Below are 17,918 nucleotides of genomic sequence, written 5' to 3'. Positions count from 1 at the left end.
TTTGCTACGATATTGCTTCTGTTTTATGTTTTGTTTTTTTGGCCGCGAGGCATGTGGGATCTTAGCTCCCTGATGAGGGATCGAACCTGCCCCCCGTGCTTTGGAAGGCAAAGTCTTAACCACTGGACTGCCAGGGAAGTCCCCCCATAGTGTATTTTAAAAGGATTTAAAAGCACTAAAGTAATAGGTCCAATAATTACAGTATTTTCCCAAATCATTGCATGTTATCCTAAAGGATGAAAGCTGTCACCTTTTAAGTCACACATCAATTTTCTGTCTAAATTTAGTAATTTTTCTCCTCAGCAGCCCCAGTCTGAGTTGGGGAACCACCTTCTTGTGCTTCTAAAACTTTTCCATTGAAGTACCTCGAATAGCAGAAGAGGGATGCTTATGTGTCCCCTTTGCTCATTCCCCAACTCTGGACCCACAACCTTGACTGCTACTGGCTTAAAATTTTTCTTGAAGCTAGGGTTTTATCTTAAAATGAGTGTTGATATTGTATTCTCTTCCACAATGTATATGTTTGTTTTAACATATGAATTATTTGTCTGTCAAATTACTTAACTTTTTCCCCTAAAAATTTTAAGCAATGCAGCTCTCCCTGGCCCACCACGAGATAACCCCAGAAATTCTACAATAACACAAACATTGATAAAGGTTATATTTTTTTATTGCTCTCTTCTGTTCCCATTTTACAGATAAGAAACAGGTTTTATAAAGTTCAGCTACTTGTTCAAGGTCGTAAACTCATGAAGTTCATGAGTGGCAAAGCCATTTCTAACCCGTGTTAGAAATTTCTCGAGGTACAAATCTATAATACAAAACCATGCTGGGTATTAAGGCAACCCTGTCTTCAAAAGAAATAAGAAGGTAAGTTTTAAAATATTCCACAAAGTTAGTGACTATGAGTTATTCATGTACCGGGTGCTTAGTTTCCCACATAGCTTGGAAACAATTAATTTTGGGTAAGCATGCATGTTTTATGTAACTGTACCTACTGGCAGTAATGCTTCATAACTAATGCATTTTGGCAAAAAAGAATAGGGGGCTTTATCTGGCAGGGTAAGAAGGGGTGGTTTTCATATTTGAACAGAGAAACAGAGACTCATGTGGGAATCTTTGCTGCATTTATGGCACTTTGACAGACCCTTGAAGATAACCAATTGCATGGCCCACGTGCTAGTCCTTCCCTGAAAACCCTCTTGCTTGTGAAGAAAAACTTTAAAAAACCTCAAGTCCCTGAGTTTCATCGTGAGGATTCAGGACCAATTTTCTCTTTCTTAAAAGGAGAAAGAACCAAAATGGTGGGAAATTCTTTGCAAGTCTTGTTTTCTCCTCAGTTGTTCTCTCTCTTCTCCATTGCTGCTGTATTGACATCTTCAACCCTTGTGAATAAGCATATTGGAAATAATTATTATTATTATTATCATTATTAAAGTAACTATTGTCTTTATCCTCATTTTAGAGTCATGTATCTATTTAGCAGACCACAGCAGCTAGTCCAAGCTAGTATTGTAAGATACAAAATCATGTTGCTTGCATCAGTTGGGAATTTCGTGGAATTTGCTTCTATTTGACTATATTTCCAGATGGAACCATGTGCCTAAGTGTTTGTTTTAGGCCTCCAAGAAGTCATTCCTTTGCAATGATCTGTAGCCAGACTGCTCTCCCTTGGGACTAACCTGTGTGACTAATTTGAGTAGGAGTGTGATAAACTTTGTCACCGCTTAAAAAGAGGCTAAAAATACTTCCTTTTTTTATTGGGCTTTTTTTCTTTCCCCCTCCATATTATCTAGCAACACTCTTCAAGGGATAATCAAAAGGAGGTGGTGAAGATTAGAGCTGATTGGGAAGGTTCTGAGTACCCAAGCTTCATTTCAGAAGCTTCACACCTTTAAGCCCCAGGGAAAAGTTTTGACCCCTAGCTTTTACAGGTTTTGTTGTAAAATCCGAGCTGCCCAGAACACTTCGTGGCTAATGGCTTTAGCAGAAGTGATTTTACAACTAAAGATGGCCATCAACCAGGCTTGCCGTAGTTCATTGTCCAGATCTAAAAAATGATCGTTAATTTGACTTCTTGTGCCAGTTAAATATTTCTAAAAAGTGTTTCTTTTTAGGTTGCAGTCTTCTGATGCAAACACAGTAAATGGAGGCAGGGCTTCCCTGAAAGGTGGAGCAGACAGACATGGTTTGGAGATGGAGCACATACTGAACTGGGGGCTGCAGAGGAATTCTTGTCTTAACCCTGTTCTCTACTCACTGGGGGACCTTGGCCAAGTCACAGCCTCACAGACCCGTGTTTCGTTAACTTTAAAATGAAAGATTGGACCAGCTCTTTGGTTTTCAAACCTCCCTCTTACCCGTTCCTCCCCAACAGCAGAGCCTTTTCTTCTAGTGAAATTTTTGCAGGACCCCAATATATAAAACAGATACAGGTGGAGATGTTTTGTTAATGGAGGGTACAGGGGAAATCCCTGTGTGGCCTCAGTTCTGGCCCCTGAGACACTTCTACGTTAACCTTTCTTTAAGAGCTCTTCCGGCTGTGGCATTCTATAATTCTAATTAATGTGAATTGAACACTATGAACATCAGTGGGCCTGGGTTTTTTTTTCACTCAGTACCCACAGAAGGGAGGAAAAACATGGTCTTAAATTTCAGCATGACTTAAGTTAGTAGAAGGTGTAATTCATTGATATTAAAGATGAGTATATGTCTAACATACGACTATTAGAAGTTGTGGAAATTCACAATAGAAACCTTCTTCCTTTGCCCCAGAATGCATGGAGCAAGGATGCAGAGGAGTAGATAAATGATAAACCTTCAACCATTAGACCTCACTTCCTATCCATTTCCCACTGCGCCCTAATGCACAGCGCCGTCTTTTTTCTTCTCCTCCTCTCTCAAATCCTAGATCACTGCACAGTTTAGAATTTTGGCCCCAGAAGGGGCTTTTCTTGGTTCCTTATGTCTCTCTCTGTAACTGGAGCCAGCCCTGAAGTACTCTGATTTCTACCTGTCATCTCAGCTAAGACCTTGCAGATTCAAACTGTTGTATAGGATTAAATTCTGTGCCTTCCAGGAAGAATTTCAGAAAGCGTTCCCTTGCTGTTGTTAATTGTAAAATAAACAGGTATCCCTCCCAGGGAGCAGAGTTTCCTTCTCCTTTGGTGGCCTTCCCTCTAGCAATACAGGAGCTGCTGGGACCAGATTTACACCTACAATTCCAGACCAGTTGAGAGCTCCCACTTCAATTTCCCAGTTTGCAGCATTTCGCCAACCCATGTACCAATGGCTAATCATTCCAGCCTTTTCCGAGCCATGGTTTTTCCCCACCAGCAGTTTTTCCACTGATTGCTAGAACTGTACCTCTGAGTCAGGATTTCCCCTCCAAAATACTAATGGCAAATACTGTCTAGCATTTTCTGTCAGCCAGGCACTGTCAACTCATTTGGGCTCTTTGAGAATGGCCAGAGCAAGGCCCAAGTGACAGGATAGGTGCAGAGTTTCCAGAATCCTTCTTGGCTTGTTAGAGAGAGCCGAATGACTTGCAGACGGGCAGGGTGGGTAGATCCCAAACGAGTGTCCTCCAGTTAAAACGTACAACTTGGAGAATTTGGATTTTTTTTTTTTTTAACAAACAAATGAGCCACTTGAGTTGCTTAAGTATGAAATGATTGTTTGGCAGGTGAAGTTATTATTATTCTATTATGTTAAAAATGATTAACAAGGGCTTAATTTCATTCCAAACAGATTGTGTCAAGGCAACTGGGCGCTGCAGAAGTACAGTGAAATATGAGCTTCTTGAGCCTTTAGTAGAGGCTGAGCTAGAGACCACAGTTAGTCCTACCCTTTTCTAAACAGCCACAGCCATGAAACTTTCTTGACCTTTTCACCTTTAAACTTTGGTTGAACTTGGAAAGAAGACTTTTGAATTATAAAAAAAAAAAGAGAGAGAGGGAGAAAAAAGAGAAGAAAAAAGAAAGGAGGAAAAAAAAAAGGCTGGGGGAGGCTGTGGACGAGATGTGGAGACTGGGAGAAAAGGACTGATTATATGTTAGCGTAACAGTAATACTAGGAAAATAATCCTCCTCTTGTGTATGAGTTTCTGCTACTGGGAGCCACAGGGTAGTCAGCTCACATGACATACCCAGAGGCTAATGCTAGTCTGTGCTGTTTTTGAACATATTCAAACAAAGACTGATTATCCAAACAAGAATTTGGACTGCAGCAGTCGGACCAGTCAAATTATAGTTAGTAAAACTTGGCGCCTTCTGAGCTTGGAATGTTACAATTGCAGCTGGATCTTCGTTTGTCAGGCAGCCTCACTAAACAATAAAACCGGAGATTTTTATCTCCCCGGGACTCAGTTTAACTCCTTGGATGCAAAGAGAGAAGTGCCAACTCTCACAGCTTGGGCTCCTGGCAACCTCTGTCTCTCCCGTCCCGCCGGAGTTAATGAGGCATCGGCGTTTTCGTGGGGTTCTGTAGGGAAGTGGGAGTGTGAAGGCAAGTTGCTCATTTTCTTATTAGAGAGAGAATTGTTGTTATTTGTTTATTCCTCTAATTAACCTTTACTAAGTGCTACTGTGGACAAAGCCCTGTGCTAGGTACTCTGTTTATGTACAAATGCCTATAACAGACAGCATAAAATAGTTGTCAGAAGGTTACAAGATATTATGAGTAATTTAGTGGAGAGAGATGGGGAAGATAAAAAAAAGGCTTTTTGAAGAAGGTGTTATTTGAACAGTAGGCTTGAATCTTCAAAGGTGACTCTAATGGTGATTTTATGCAGAGGGCACGACACAAATAAAGTAGTAGAGGCAGGAAGGTTGGATAGTGGATGTGAAGGGAAGTAGTAGAAGCGAAGGCTGAAAAAGTTGATTGAGACTAAAAGTAGACTGGGAATGTCAGGCCTAAGAGAGCGGCCTTTAAAAGTTATCTTCTGTTTTTATAATACATAGCTGTCTTTAATAATAAGTTAACATATATTGAAAGTTTATCTTTTTTTTTTGGACATTGAGTGCTCATAATAATTCTCTGAGAAAACTGCGATTCAGAGAAACTAGTAACTTCCCCAAGATCACACAGCTCATAAGTAGCAGAGTCAAGGTCAAACCCAGACTGACTATAAACCCTCTCCCCGACTCTTAACGACTTTTCTGTTCTCCTCTCTACGCCTTTTAAATTTGCTGACTTTATGATCACAGTGCACAGTGGATTAGGCATGTTCTTCTATGGAGGCAAGCATGGATTACCACTGTTCTTGAACTGGATGGTTCTAGTGAAAAGAGTCACTTTACATGGATGATCTTTATATCAGAGGTCAATATACAGTTACCACGATCACCACTCTGAGTTGGTTTAAGCATATGGGTTGTAATTACAAGTTCGTGTGAACAAGAGTGTTTCTTCTTGACCCATCCCAACATAACGAGACAATCTGCTCTCCTAGTTACATCTGGCAGTAATTTTATGGTAGTACAGGGCCGACTTTGGCAGTCAAGGTCCAAAGCATTTATGACTTTGCCTTTTCTGAGAAACACAGTCGATACGATGAATATATGGCTCCCTGTTCCCTGCTTCCACAGGGCATCTTCACCGTGTTCTTATCCTCTGCTGACCCTGCCACTGTCTTGTTTTCTTTCCTGTCCTCTTTGATATACTCTGTTATTGTAAGCCAGGCTTGTGGCTTCTGGCAGGGGTGATTGGCAGGGTCAGTCAGACATAAGCGCTGAAACGTGTGTCCCAGAGGTGGAAGCCAGATTTCCTCTCCGGGCCCTGAGGCCAACTCCTGTGATGGCTTTGTGGCTAGAAATAGCAAAAATCGAAATGCGTATTGCAGATAGTCCAGACAAGCAAATAAGAAATCGAAATGCTTGAATGCTTCAGATTTTTAACTTTACTAGTGGATATTTTTAACAACGGAAGCAATATAACCTATCTTTGTGTCAATTTTTCCTACGTATAGGATGGGTTTACAGTTCTTAGGGGAAGATCAGGTGCTGATTTAGTGAGTTTATTTTTGAGAAGCAAAAGCAAGAGTGAATAAAATGGGTTACCATACTGTAGATAGTGGGAGTTGATTGGCACCAACATCCTTATTTAGCTTGGGTTAAAAGTGAATTTGGAGAGGAAATACTAGCTTGAACAGAATTATCATCAAGGATAGTTACATACCCAAGAGGAAAGCCTAGGTTTGAAATACTGACAGATTAGGGGGGTGGGTATTTGTTTGCTTTATTTTGTTATTTAATTCAATTTGCAAGGCCTCTAGTAGATAGCTCTGACACCTTTGAGAAAACTGTTGAAATTCCAGAGACAAGCTTTCTATAACTTATGATGCTTTTGGAAATTTGGGTGGCCTAACGATGAGCAATTCTTCCTTTCTGATGTTAATCATTTGTATTTTTATCAGTGGCTCTAAAATTAATATAAAAAGGGAACTTCATTTATTTTGGGCAGTCATGTTTCAGGAGTAGCAGAGGATAACATGCTACTGTTAAGATCTAGATCATGCTAAAAGTATTAAACTTAGCTTTTGGAGATTAGGTTTTCCCTACTTAAAATTAAGAACTTAAAGATTTTAATCAAGATAATCTTACAATGTCTTAAGGTGCAACTTATTCGGGAGGTGATACCGCTTGGAATAGTAAAGACCAAAGGAGAAGTTGTGAGTTAATGTTTACTCTTTTATTACTATTTTAATCAAATGGCTTTACAACTTGACCTTTTAAATGTGAATATATTTTTTTAAAAGAACACTCAGGTGTGTGAAGCCATACTGTTGTATTGGAAGTTCGCAGGCCTAAAAGTCTTATACTTGAGTTTTAAATATGTATATGATAAAAATATTTTGATTGGGATTTTCTGTGAGGGCAGTTACATTCTCCTTGTGACCTGCATTTTGGTGTGGGTATTTGGATGTTTGGGAACTGTAAGCATGTCACCTCATATAATAATAATAATAATAGCAGTAACTACCATTTATTGAATGCCTACTCTGTGATGGACACTTTTTTTGCGTGTGTGTGATAAACACTTTATGTGCATATTTTCTTATCCTCACAACTATCCTGCCAGATAGAATAGTATTTATATTTTTAAGAGAACTGAGCCTAAGATAAGTGATAGGGACAGGCTTTGAACCCAGGATTATCTGACCCCAAAGTCCATATTCTTTCCACTGCACCATGATATTACAATGGAATGAGTTGTAGTTGATGCTCGTTTAAAACTTATCCATTTTAGCACACATACTCTAAGAAGTTCAAGACCGATCTTATCTTACTCAGTAGACTGGATTCATTTACCTGTGTCTTTCAGCCCTGTGACTGACTATAAAGGGCTCATTTCTTTTAAATTAAATTCAAAAACACTGAAGTAAGTCTTAACTAAAACCTTCCCCCAAAAGAAGCATTCTTAAATAGTACCAAGGGTGGTTGTTCTTGAGAGGATTTTGATGAATTCAAGGGTAAAAATAGTCTAGCCATTTGATTAGATTTCAATATGCCACCCTTACTTGGGAACTTTCCTCTGTTTGGACAGGAGAGGACTCTTGCCATGAGAAACTGTCTGCTCCCTCCCCGACAACTCTCACTCCCTGTCTCTCACCCTTCGGAAGAGGCCAACCTGAAATTACAATCCAATTAGGCTTTCTTTGGGGGACCCTCAATACGATAGACACACTGAATTAGGTAGATTTGACATTACAGGTTTGACTATTTGAAGGTGATTCCGGAAGTCAATAAGGAGTTTGCTCTTTCTACCGATTTGTAGGTTGGTATACAGGAGAGAGTGGCAAAGCCAGTGAACCAGCCTGTTTGACCACCGAGCGCCTGTATCTCCCTTTGGCTCTGCTGTTCTCTACTTGTTGTCTTGTGCCAGGATTTAATACACACACACACACACACACACACACACACACACACACACCCCAAATGACTTAGCCATCTCCTTATGCTAATAACAGAAGAGAAGAGAAAGTAAATAAGCCTAATAAAATAATAATTTTGAGATAAAACCAGTTTAAAATTGTACTTTCTCCCCTACTCATAGCATATGACACATAGGGGTTGAAACAAGGTTTGTTGAGTAAATGCTTAAGTTTTCTGAGAAGGCTAAGAGCCTTCAGGATAATAGAATAAGATTCAGTGTGTGTGTGTGTGTGTGTGTGTGTGTGTGTGTGTATGTTTTAATTAAAGGGGAATGGTTTCTCGGTGATAAGTATATCTAGGACCAGAATGGCTCTTGTTATTCAAGATGAAGAAGCCAAGAACATGAAGAAGACAGTATAAATATCAGAACCCAAAAGAGACTCTTAGATATGTCCCGATGAGCCCTAAGTCACTATACCTAAAACACATAAAGACGTTTAGAGTGGTGTTTTAATAACTTTCATGTCTATTTTGGACTCAGTCCATATTTGGTTAATGTTGCCAGACCCAGATTCTAGCTATCCTCCCTTTATATCTGATGCTTTAGACATGATGAGAACTTCTTCACTGACTAGCCCGTGACGCTTAGACCCTTCCTCCGATGAGAAAGACATCACTGACTGCAAGCTATAGCAAAGAGCTGCTGTACAGAACCTGCAGTTAACAATCTCCTGAGATGAAAAGAACCTGGAATTCAGGAAGCTAAAGGAAAAATTCACCTTCAGAGCCTCACTTCTGCCAGTCAACCTGCTTTTTTACAGAGGTTTATCCCACTTCTGAGCCGATGTTTAGGAGAAGGAATAGTGTTGATCAGTTTTCCAAAGATTGTCATGTCCCGCGCTGCCTTTATGAACTAATCCCTAATCCCAGTTTCTTCCAAACAGATTGAGAACTTTATAATCTCATATAATGGGGTGCATACTATCTCATTATTGGATATATCAGGATTTATTTTGCCAGTTCTTTAGAAGATAGTGTCTTTACAAGACAAATAAGTAGGTTTTCAACACGCTAAAAAAAGCAAAAAAAAAACTAAGGAAAGTCCATTCAGTCTGTGGAAATAGCATCGGCAAAGGCATCAGTTTGAAAACAGTGTGACTAGAAGTTAGCAAAAATGTGTCATAAAAGAAAAACAATAGGTAAAATTCAGAAGATTTTTACTTTATTATTAAAATTGCCTGATGCTCACAGACTTCATTTATTCTACATTTTACAAAATGGGATATACAGGGAAGGAGCAATGTTTTTTAAGACTTAACTGAAACTCCATAGGATTTGTGATTTCACTATTCATCCTCCTAAACGCAGTGTAATAGACTATAATTTTAGGCAGTATTTAAGCAAATATTACTGATAAATTAATAAAGTTGCTTATTTTATTTATTTATTTATTTAGGCTGCATTGGGTCTTCGTTGCTGCTGTGGGCTTTCTCTAGTTGTGGCGAGCGGGGGCTTACTCTTCGTTGCGATGCGCGGGCTTCTCATTACAGTGACTTCTCTTGTTGCGGAGCATGGACTCTAGGCTCACGGGCTTCAGTAGTTGTGGCTCGTGGGCTCTAGAGCGCAGGCTCAGTAGTTGCGGTGCATGGGCTTAATTGCTCCGCAACATGTGGGGTCTTTCTGGACCAGGGATCGAACCCGTGTCCCCTGCATTGGCAGGTGGATTCTTAACCACTGCATCACCAGGGAAGTCCTAAAGTTGCTTATTTTAGAAGATGTAAAAGTTGTTCCCATATTATCTGATGTCAATCAGTTTTTCTCTCTGGTCGAAATTTTATATGTAAAACTCAAAGTCATAGAAGTCCTCTGCCTACTATTCAGTGGTTTCAGATGGTAGGCTTTAACGTAACAACTGTGAGATGTTGGGCTATCATAAAAACCAGTTCCTCAGGGAACACCTAAATTTAGTACTTCTTTTTAATGGTAGTGAAAGTCTCATTGAAAGAAAAAACAACAGGAGATTGTTAGGGGATCTCTTACTGCCTAGTCTTGAGGGATATGGAGCTGATGGGACACCTCTTTAGGTCTAGAGACCTGTTCTTTGTGGACTCAATGTAATGTCAAAGCTGGAAGGCTTCCTACTCTGACATGTGAAAAACCTGACACTCTGAGGGTTCAAGTGATCTATGTACAGCGATTGACAGGGCTGATACTTACAATCCCAGCCTTCTAGCACCTGGATTTGGCCTTCCTTACATACTGATCAAGGATTGTTTTCTGTCCTGGGAGAACCCTGGACCTATCATGACCCCAGACCTGGTCTAAGGTGGCATTCTAGAGATGGTTGAGTTAGGAATAGGTCTAAAGTAGGTTGAAATTGGTCCCTGGGTCTCTCCCTCCACTTCCAAAACTGTCTAAGGATTTCGAGGAGCCCCAGCCGTCAGAGGGTACACTAGGGGTAGTATTGTATATCCAGTAATATTTTGGACATGACCTACCTGGCATGGCCTGATTGGAGATTGAATACCTGAATTATACCAGCTGCTGCAGGTGAGCTCTCTTGGTTGGCAAGAGAATTTCCTTTTCTTTTTTAATGCAAATCATGCTTTCGTTTTAATATAATATCGACCATTCAGCCTTGACATGATTTAAAATGAATGTGGCTAGTTTTGCCTATGAATATGTGTGTAGAATAACTTAATTGACAAGCAGTCATGAAGTTCTCCTTGAGGCTGATGTTATCCCATCATTCAGAGACCCATTTTGGTTAATTTGTTTTTTCATATAGTTTCTGGTGGGAAAAATGCATTGCTTTCCTACTGAAATTAACTTGATTGAAATGTCTTAGACTTTGTCATTTTCCAGCAGCTGAAGAGGTTATTTCCCAAGTGTTTAATTTTTTAAGTACAGTGTATATTAATGTAACTGCTACTTTCTCACATTCATCATTCCATGAAAAATTATCAACTGCATGCATTGAACAGATTTATATTTACATTCCAAATTCCCATTCACTGTAGGGTTTATTTAACTTTGAAGATATCATGGAAATTTGATAAAGATGAGGTTTTTAAAAACTTGTACCATTTATTGATTTGCTAAATATAATTTTCACATTTTCTTTAAAGTATTCTATACTATATCTTTCAGAAGGAAACACTTAAAGAGTAATGCAATCTACAGGAACTGTTCAATCAGAAATAATGAGTGGAGAGGTCACTTGTCAAGAACATATTTTTTGAAATACTTACATTTAAGGGTTTCCAGTCTTCGAGGTAAAAAGTTCTGCCATGAAAAATATGGACTGCATCGGGCTTCTGAATTCTATACAACATGTCACGATTGTTGCTCCTGGGCTAAAGATAGAAAATAAAATAAAATGTTCTTTGTCTGTTTAGTTATCCTTGACTCCGTGAAATTCTCCAAAGTAATTACTGGTGACCACAATACCACCTACCAGCAAGAACAGCCTTGACCCTGTGCCAGCTGCCTTATTGCTGACCACAGCTGCTCTTGACTAGAGCAGATGTTTCTCCTTTTGCCTTGCCAGTAAAATTTTATTGATCAGTTTTGCACATAGAGAGCAGTATACTCTGCCTGAAGAGCGGCCAGAGATCTTAGCCACCTTGTACAAGAAGGTTAGATTTCCCCTCCCTACCATGAGGTCCCCACTCCCAGGTTCTGTGCATCCTACTTCCCAGGCCTGGGGACTTGTAAACTGCAGTCCTCTTGGGTTTGCTTCCCTACCCACCCATGTAATTTTCCCAAAGAAAATAATGTTGGAAGAGCAACCACACTTGTGGTTGCAACTTGCTGCTTTAAAAGGCTGTCACATTAGAACTTTGCTCCTACCAGCTGTGGGTTTGCAAAAAGGAGTTAGGGTACTTTGTTGGGATGTTTTGTTAGGATGCTTTTCTGAATTTTTCCACATCTCTTCGGTTTGGATGTTGACTTGGAAATCTCTTTTGAATTAGCTTCTTTTGGAGAGCTTTCTGCCTTCCTGAACACTTCTTGAATCCTTGCCCCACGAAGGCAGCCAAAGGAACTTCTTCTGATTGTACGTATCAAGGGTGGCACCCTGTTTGAGTTTGAAAGTTGAAGCGCTTTAAAGGCCTGTATTTTGCTTTGGCTGATTTAATACAGTTTCCCTGTGTTGCTTGTCCAGAGGTAAAGGAATAGATTTTTGAGTTGAAGCTGAAGGGAGGACAGGTAAGATATAAGATCAGAGGGTAAAGGCCATATGGTGAGAATTTGTCTGCCTTGTGCTTTCGTAACAGGAAGTGGCCCTGACCTGAGTCCCTCAATGTTCATTCCAGGAGTGTGTCATTGTGGAAATTTATCTAGCCAGCTCTGTGGGCAGATGACCAGTTCTGATAGCCTGATTTTAAGGCTCCTAACACATATGATACCAGGACTTCATTGAATATTCTATTTAGTCCATATTAGGATACATAGGTCAAGGTGAGTGATTACTTTTAGATCTATAGGTCAGGAAGTTTGAGGCACATTTAATGCTTTAGACCACTTGGAGTAGTTTAAAGTAGTAGTATATTCTCAAATACTTGTAACACAAAACTTGATTCTTCTTTGGTCTTAAAAAGAGGAGCTTTTGTATATTCTTTTGCTACTTTCTCTGCTACTCCTGTAAAAATTTATTTTTAAAGTAAGAGCCTTGAAAGCAATATCAGCACTGCTAGACTGGGTATTTGGCACAGGACTTGGGCTTTTTTTTTTTCATGTTCCCAGAGCAGAGCACTCTTTAAACTAGGATGAGAAAGTTAATTTTAATCCTCCAAAGGCTTATTTGCTAGCACAAAAGGTCATGAAACACACCCAAAAACTATATTGCTGAGATCTTAAGGAGAGAGATCTCAGCAGCAGAGATGGACTCCAGTATCCCAACACAGAATTATTTCCCTGGGTGGAGAAACAGTTTGTTTTAGACTTCCCTGTCGGTCCAGTGGTTAAGACTCAGCACTTCCATTGCGGGGGGCACGGGTTTGATCCCTGGTCGGGGAAGTAAGATCCCGCATGCCTCATGGCACGGTGGAAAAAAAACAAACAAAAAAAACGCAGTTTGTTTTAGGAGCACCAATGAATGCAAAAATGACTGAATGGAAGGGCTTTCCCTTAACCTGTCTAAGGGAAACTCTTGGTTTCACAGTGTTTCATCCCAGAAGAGAATTCTTTAGAAGTGGTTATAAAATGGTGGTTATTTTATAAGAAGAAGTTATTTCCAGGATGTTTAAGTAGCTGTTCTCTGTCCAATCTTTTTATAATTATAACCACTTGACCTATGATCTGTCAAAAAAGAGAAAGACTTGCCATATCTAGCTTGTAGACCCCTGGAGTATGAAAATAGGATGACCCAATTTTTCAAAGCTTTCTTTTGAGCCGATTTTTTTCGGTTATTAAAATGTCACCTGCCCCAGAGATTACGAATCACAAATTGGGGACTTCCTTGGTGGCACAGTGGTTAAGAATCCACCTGCCAATGCAGAGGACACGGGTTCGAGCTCTGGTCCGGGAAGATCCCACATGCCACAGGACAACTAAGCCCGTGTGCCACAACTACTGAGCCTGCGCTCCAGAGCCTGCGAGCCACAACTACTGAGCCCGCATGCCACAACTACTGAAGCCTGCGCGCCTAGAGCCCGTGCTCCGCAACAAGAGAAGCCACCGCAATGAGAAGCCTGAGCACTGCGATGAAGAGTAGCCCCCACTCACTGCAACTAGAGAAAGCCCACACACGGCCAACAAAGACCCAATGCAGACAAAAAAAAAAAAAATTCAGTTTTGATAGATTTATAAACAACTGCTCCTTCACATTGTGGATTCTGACACATTATGAAAATCGGCCCTGCTGAGCCATTGCAAGAATTCTCAATATATTGTGCAAGTTTTGATGGCAAGGGAACTGAGAGGAAGGCTTGTTTTTCATAAAAAAAAATTGCTTTAGAAACTAAGGTTGTAACTGAGCACTGCTCTGTACTGTATCAAGCCATAATATCCAGTGAGTCATGAAGACATTAGGGAAACACTGGAGACATCATAAGAAACATTTGAGTTAATGTTTGAGATAAGGAAGATGGCTATCTCTGAAAAGAAACTGAAATTAAAGGGCACATGGTCCCATTTTCAGATGACTAAAGGGAATTCCTTCCAGTGACGCTTCCTTTACTCACCGATGGTCATCCTGTAGGTGGTGAAGAGCCAGGTGGAGAACTAGAAACCAGGTTTCTGAGCTCCCGTAGGCCATGAGACCTTGGGTAAATAACTTGCCCGTGTTGGCTTCAGCTCCTCACCTGAAAATGAGTGATGGACTACATCATCTCCATGGATCCTTCTGGTCGAAGGAGTCTCTGTAAATCTGGTTTTTGAACATTGTGTTATATTAGATGTTCCTGGAAAGGTTTTATCATTTGTGGCTGCCATTGTGGTGCTTTGTGTCACTGGGAGTACTTAATACTTGGACCACTCAAGAGACAGTTTCCTCCTGGCCAGGAATCCAGATGGCCAAATGCTCCCATCCCCCGGCCCTGCCCCAAGAAACCCTTCGCTCAGAAAGGTCATTTCATTTCCTGTGAGCCTGTGATTCAGGTTTATATCACTGGTCCAAGAGCTGGGCATCATTTGTCCATCTGGAGGGTGGGACAATGGAGACCTCAGCCCCTCAGACTCTGTCAAGTGACCCAGCCTTCCGGGGAGTTGTCAGCCTGGTGACAAGCTGGTGGAGAGCCCAATCCTCTGTTAACTTCAGGCCTAATTCTAATGAATTTGGGATTCCTTGCTGAAAAGCAAACTGGATCTTGGTATGTCCAAGACTCTGCCCTTGAAACCTCTGGGCTGATGACTGATATGTTAGTCTCTTGGGACAGGCCTGTACAGTTGAGAAAAGTAGCAAGAGCATCAGATCTCCGTGGGTCATCTGGCCCCCATAAAAAAGCAATAGCAAACTGGGAAAAGGCTAGACTGCACAGTTCCCAGCTATACTGGCTTATTAGACAAAGCCACCCACTCCATCTTTGTTTATAGAACTCATTTTCAGGAACAAGTGTTTTATAGTGAGGTGGATGTTGTTAAGAAGCTATTTATAATGGAAGATCTCAAATATGTGAGCCCTCTATCAAGCTTGATCTAGAGGAACTTTGATGGGTGGCAGTTTAGGAGAAAAAGGGAGAAAAGGATAAGGAAAAAAAACTAATAAAAATAGCTGAGATCACTCAACAGTTATCAAGAAACAGATACTACAGTTTTATAACACTAAGTACTAAAAGTATATGCACTCTTAAAAGGCAATTAAAACGTATGCTCTGAAACTATAAAACATTTTCTTTTCATCTGCAACATAGAGGGCAGATTACAACACATTAATAACGTTTTGTTTAGAGTTCAGTTTCTGATGGTTTCCAAATGTAGTCTGTGTAGATTAAGCAGAAGGAGTCCAGTTCCCTTTTTTAAGAGCGCTTGTAAAGGAAAGCAATGTGGTAAGATTGTTATGAAAAGAGAGTGTATTTAGGAAATAGCACTTAGCAGGGTCTCTCTGAATGGCTGCCAGGTCAGGAAGCTGAAGTGCAAGGCTTGGCCCTTGTTCAGCCCCCCCCAGTTCCAGCTCCTTGACCACACAGTACGTCAGGAACATGTCACAGGCCAGCCAGGAAGACTCGGCCCCGCCCATGGGCCAGCTTGGCACGGCTGCTTTCACATAACCCAGGGCTCCAGAGGGGCCAGAGGCAGGCATTCCAGGGCCACGGGAACATGCAATTTTTTAAAATAGAAATGAAGAACTTAAAAAAAAAAAAGCCTGGGAATCAAACAGTTGCTGAGTCCTTATGGAACATGGTCCCTCATGGAGAATGTCAGAGCTGAAAAGGGCCTTAAAGGTTATCTCATCCTCTGCCCTTGTCTTACAGACAAGGAAATTGACTTGGATTAACTGCAGTGGCAGAGTCAAGATGCAACCCGTAGCTCTCAGTTCTCAGTCGGCTAACCCCACTGGCTCCACCTCGGTGGGCTAAGTCTTCTCTCTTGGGAGCTCTGTCCTGTCCTTAGCGTCCTGCGGTGCTGTGTAGGAGCCCTGTGGACCCCCTCCCCCTTGGATCTTGGCGATTCAGTGATTTGTTGCTGCATCATTTGCTCCTGCTACTTGCCTAACTGCTCTGTGCCTCAGCCTCAGTTTCTTAATCTGCAAAATGGAGATAATATCAGGGTTAATTCCTCATAGAGTTGTTACGAGGATTGACTGAGTAAATAGATGTGACGTTTCTAGTGGCTGGCCCTTAATAAGAGCTCAATAATGTTAGCTGTTATTATCATTAATAATAGCATTTATTGGCCTTATTATCAATACTATCATTGTGATGTCATTGTTACCCCTATTGTTTCGACGGTCACCCTCAGGAATTTGAACCTGGGGGGGATGGAACATGAGCTCTATCACTAGGAGGCTGTCAGACCCAGGATTGAGGGGTCATGAATACCTCTGGGCTGGTGTTTCATGAAGTCCTACCATCAGATTCCAGCTGAGGAGTAGAGGTTTAGAAGTGGGTTGTTTTTTTTTTCTTTGATTGTTGTTGATGTTTGTTTTTGTTTTGCATTTTTATCTTTGTTATGTACTTTCAGTTGAAAGGGACTTTGGGGATGATTGAGTGATTATATATTACAGTTCAGTCTCCTCAATTTACATGTGGGAAAACTGAGGCTCAGAGAGATAAAATTTGCCTTACGTTTTGCTGCCCTAACTTCACAATTGCCTGGAACTCTTGTCTTATTTATATATAAAAGAAAACTGGAGGAGAAAGAGCCTGAGGATAATACCCACAAGACCTCAGTCCTTTAGCTCTTCTTCTACATTAGGCCCACGGAGACCCTATTAAAACCCCAGTTGTGACCTTATTCCTTAGCACAGAGACAACCCTAAAGAAAAATTCAAGAGAACCAACCCCTTCCTTAGGTATTAGAGAACAATCCCTATAAAAATTAAGTGGATTTTTTTGGGGGGGAGGTGTTTTATTTTTTGTGCTTCATGCTTTTATTTTTTGGATGTTTGTTTTTTATTTAAAACCTTGAAGAGACTTAACCCTGTTGGGCTGCTACTGCCTCACCCCAAGCATTGTCCTTTGAGGCCTCATATGGTACTACCTGAAAGAAGACTTACTTTCCCAGTTGCTTTAAAAACTGTGAGAAGCACATTTCTGTCCTTAACATAGGCTCACTGGTTTAAAAGTAAAATTACTTTCTTAGTTTATGCATCAATTGTCTTTTCCTTGAGCTTTTTTTAAAATATAAATTTATTTATTTTATTTATTTATTTTTGGCAGCATTGGGTCTTTGTTGCTGTGCGCGGGCTTTCTCTAGTTGCCGCGAGTGGGGGCTACTCTTCCTTGTGGTGCGCGGGCTTCTCATTGTGGTGGCTTCTCTTGTTGCAGAGCACAGGCTCTAGAGTGCAGGCTCAGTAGCTGTGGCATGTGGGCTCAGTAGTTGTGGCTCATGGGCTCTAGAGCGCAGGCTCAGTAGTTGTGGCACATGGACTTAGTTTCTCTGCGGCATGTGGGATCTTCCCGGACCAGGGCTTGAACCCTGTCCCCTGCATTGGCAGGCGGATTCTTAAACACTGCACCACCAGGGAAGCCCTCCTTGAGCTTTTATCTCTCCTTCGCCCTTGTGTCAAATCAGTTTTCCTGTTTTTCTAAAATGATTGACCAAGTAGTTGGTAAGATTAGAAAATTTAACTACACTGCTTAAATAGCAGGTAAGTATAGTATTTGATTGCTGGAAAGGTCTTGCATACTTAGCAACAACAATACTACAACAACACTGATTATTATTTACCTAGAAAAATCAACCATAAATTCATCCCAACTCTCAGTAAGAATATTTTAGCTTTTCGCTTTTAAGGTTTTAAGCTCTGGGATTGCCTGGCTACATTGAAACACCTGGTACCTTCCTCTTTGGGACTCTTTTTAGTTTCATTAATCTAAATTTGTTCTGACGGCACTGAAGCAGCTTTTCTAAGAGCTGTAATTGTCACAGAAAGAGCACAAA

General features: G+C 40.8%; 1 protein-coding gene and 1 long non-coding RNA gene across 7 annotated transcripts in view; one reads left to right on the top strand and one right to left on the bottom strand.

Annotated features, from left to right (window-relative positions):
• Positions 1-17,918, top strand: part of BCAS3 (BCAS3 microtubule associated cell migration factor) — a 571,522-nt gene that overhangs the window by 440,302 nt on the left and 113,302 nt on the right. For 3 of the 6 annotated variants that reach the window (XM_073797378.1, XM_073797376.1, XM_073797377.1), the window contains one exon: positions 6,614-6,670. The exons of the other annotated variants lie outside the window; for them this stretch is intronic. In XM_073797378.1, the coding sequence (XP_073653479.1) occupies positions 6,614-6,670 (57 nt within the window). The remainder of the gene's footprint in view (positions 1-6,613; positions 6,671-17,918) is intronic. 6 annotated transcript variants of the gene reach the window in all.
• Positions 1,221-14,221, bottom strand: LOC141277327 (uncharacterized). The gene is made up of 3 exons (XR_012328509.1): positions 14,180-14,221; positions 11,126-11,230; positions 1,221-1,385 (listed from the first exon to the last, which is right to left on the bottom strand). It is a non-coding gene; the product is annotated as an uncharacterized lncRNA (long non-coding RNA).

The sequence above is a fragment of the Tursiops truncatus genome, chromosome 20 (genome assembly GCF_011762595.2).
Source record: "Tursiops truncatus isolate mTurTru1 chromosome 20, mTurTru1.mat.Y, whole genome shotgun sequence".
Classification (NCBI taxonomy): Eukaryota; Metazoa; Chordata; class Mammalia; order Artiodactyla; family Delphinidae; genus Tursiops; species Tursiops truncatus.
The sequence above is the reverse complement of the archived record's forward strand: the minus strand, read 5'-3'. Positions and strand labels throughout refer to the sequence as shown.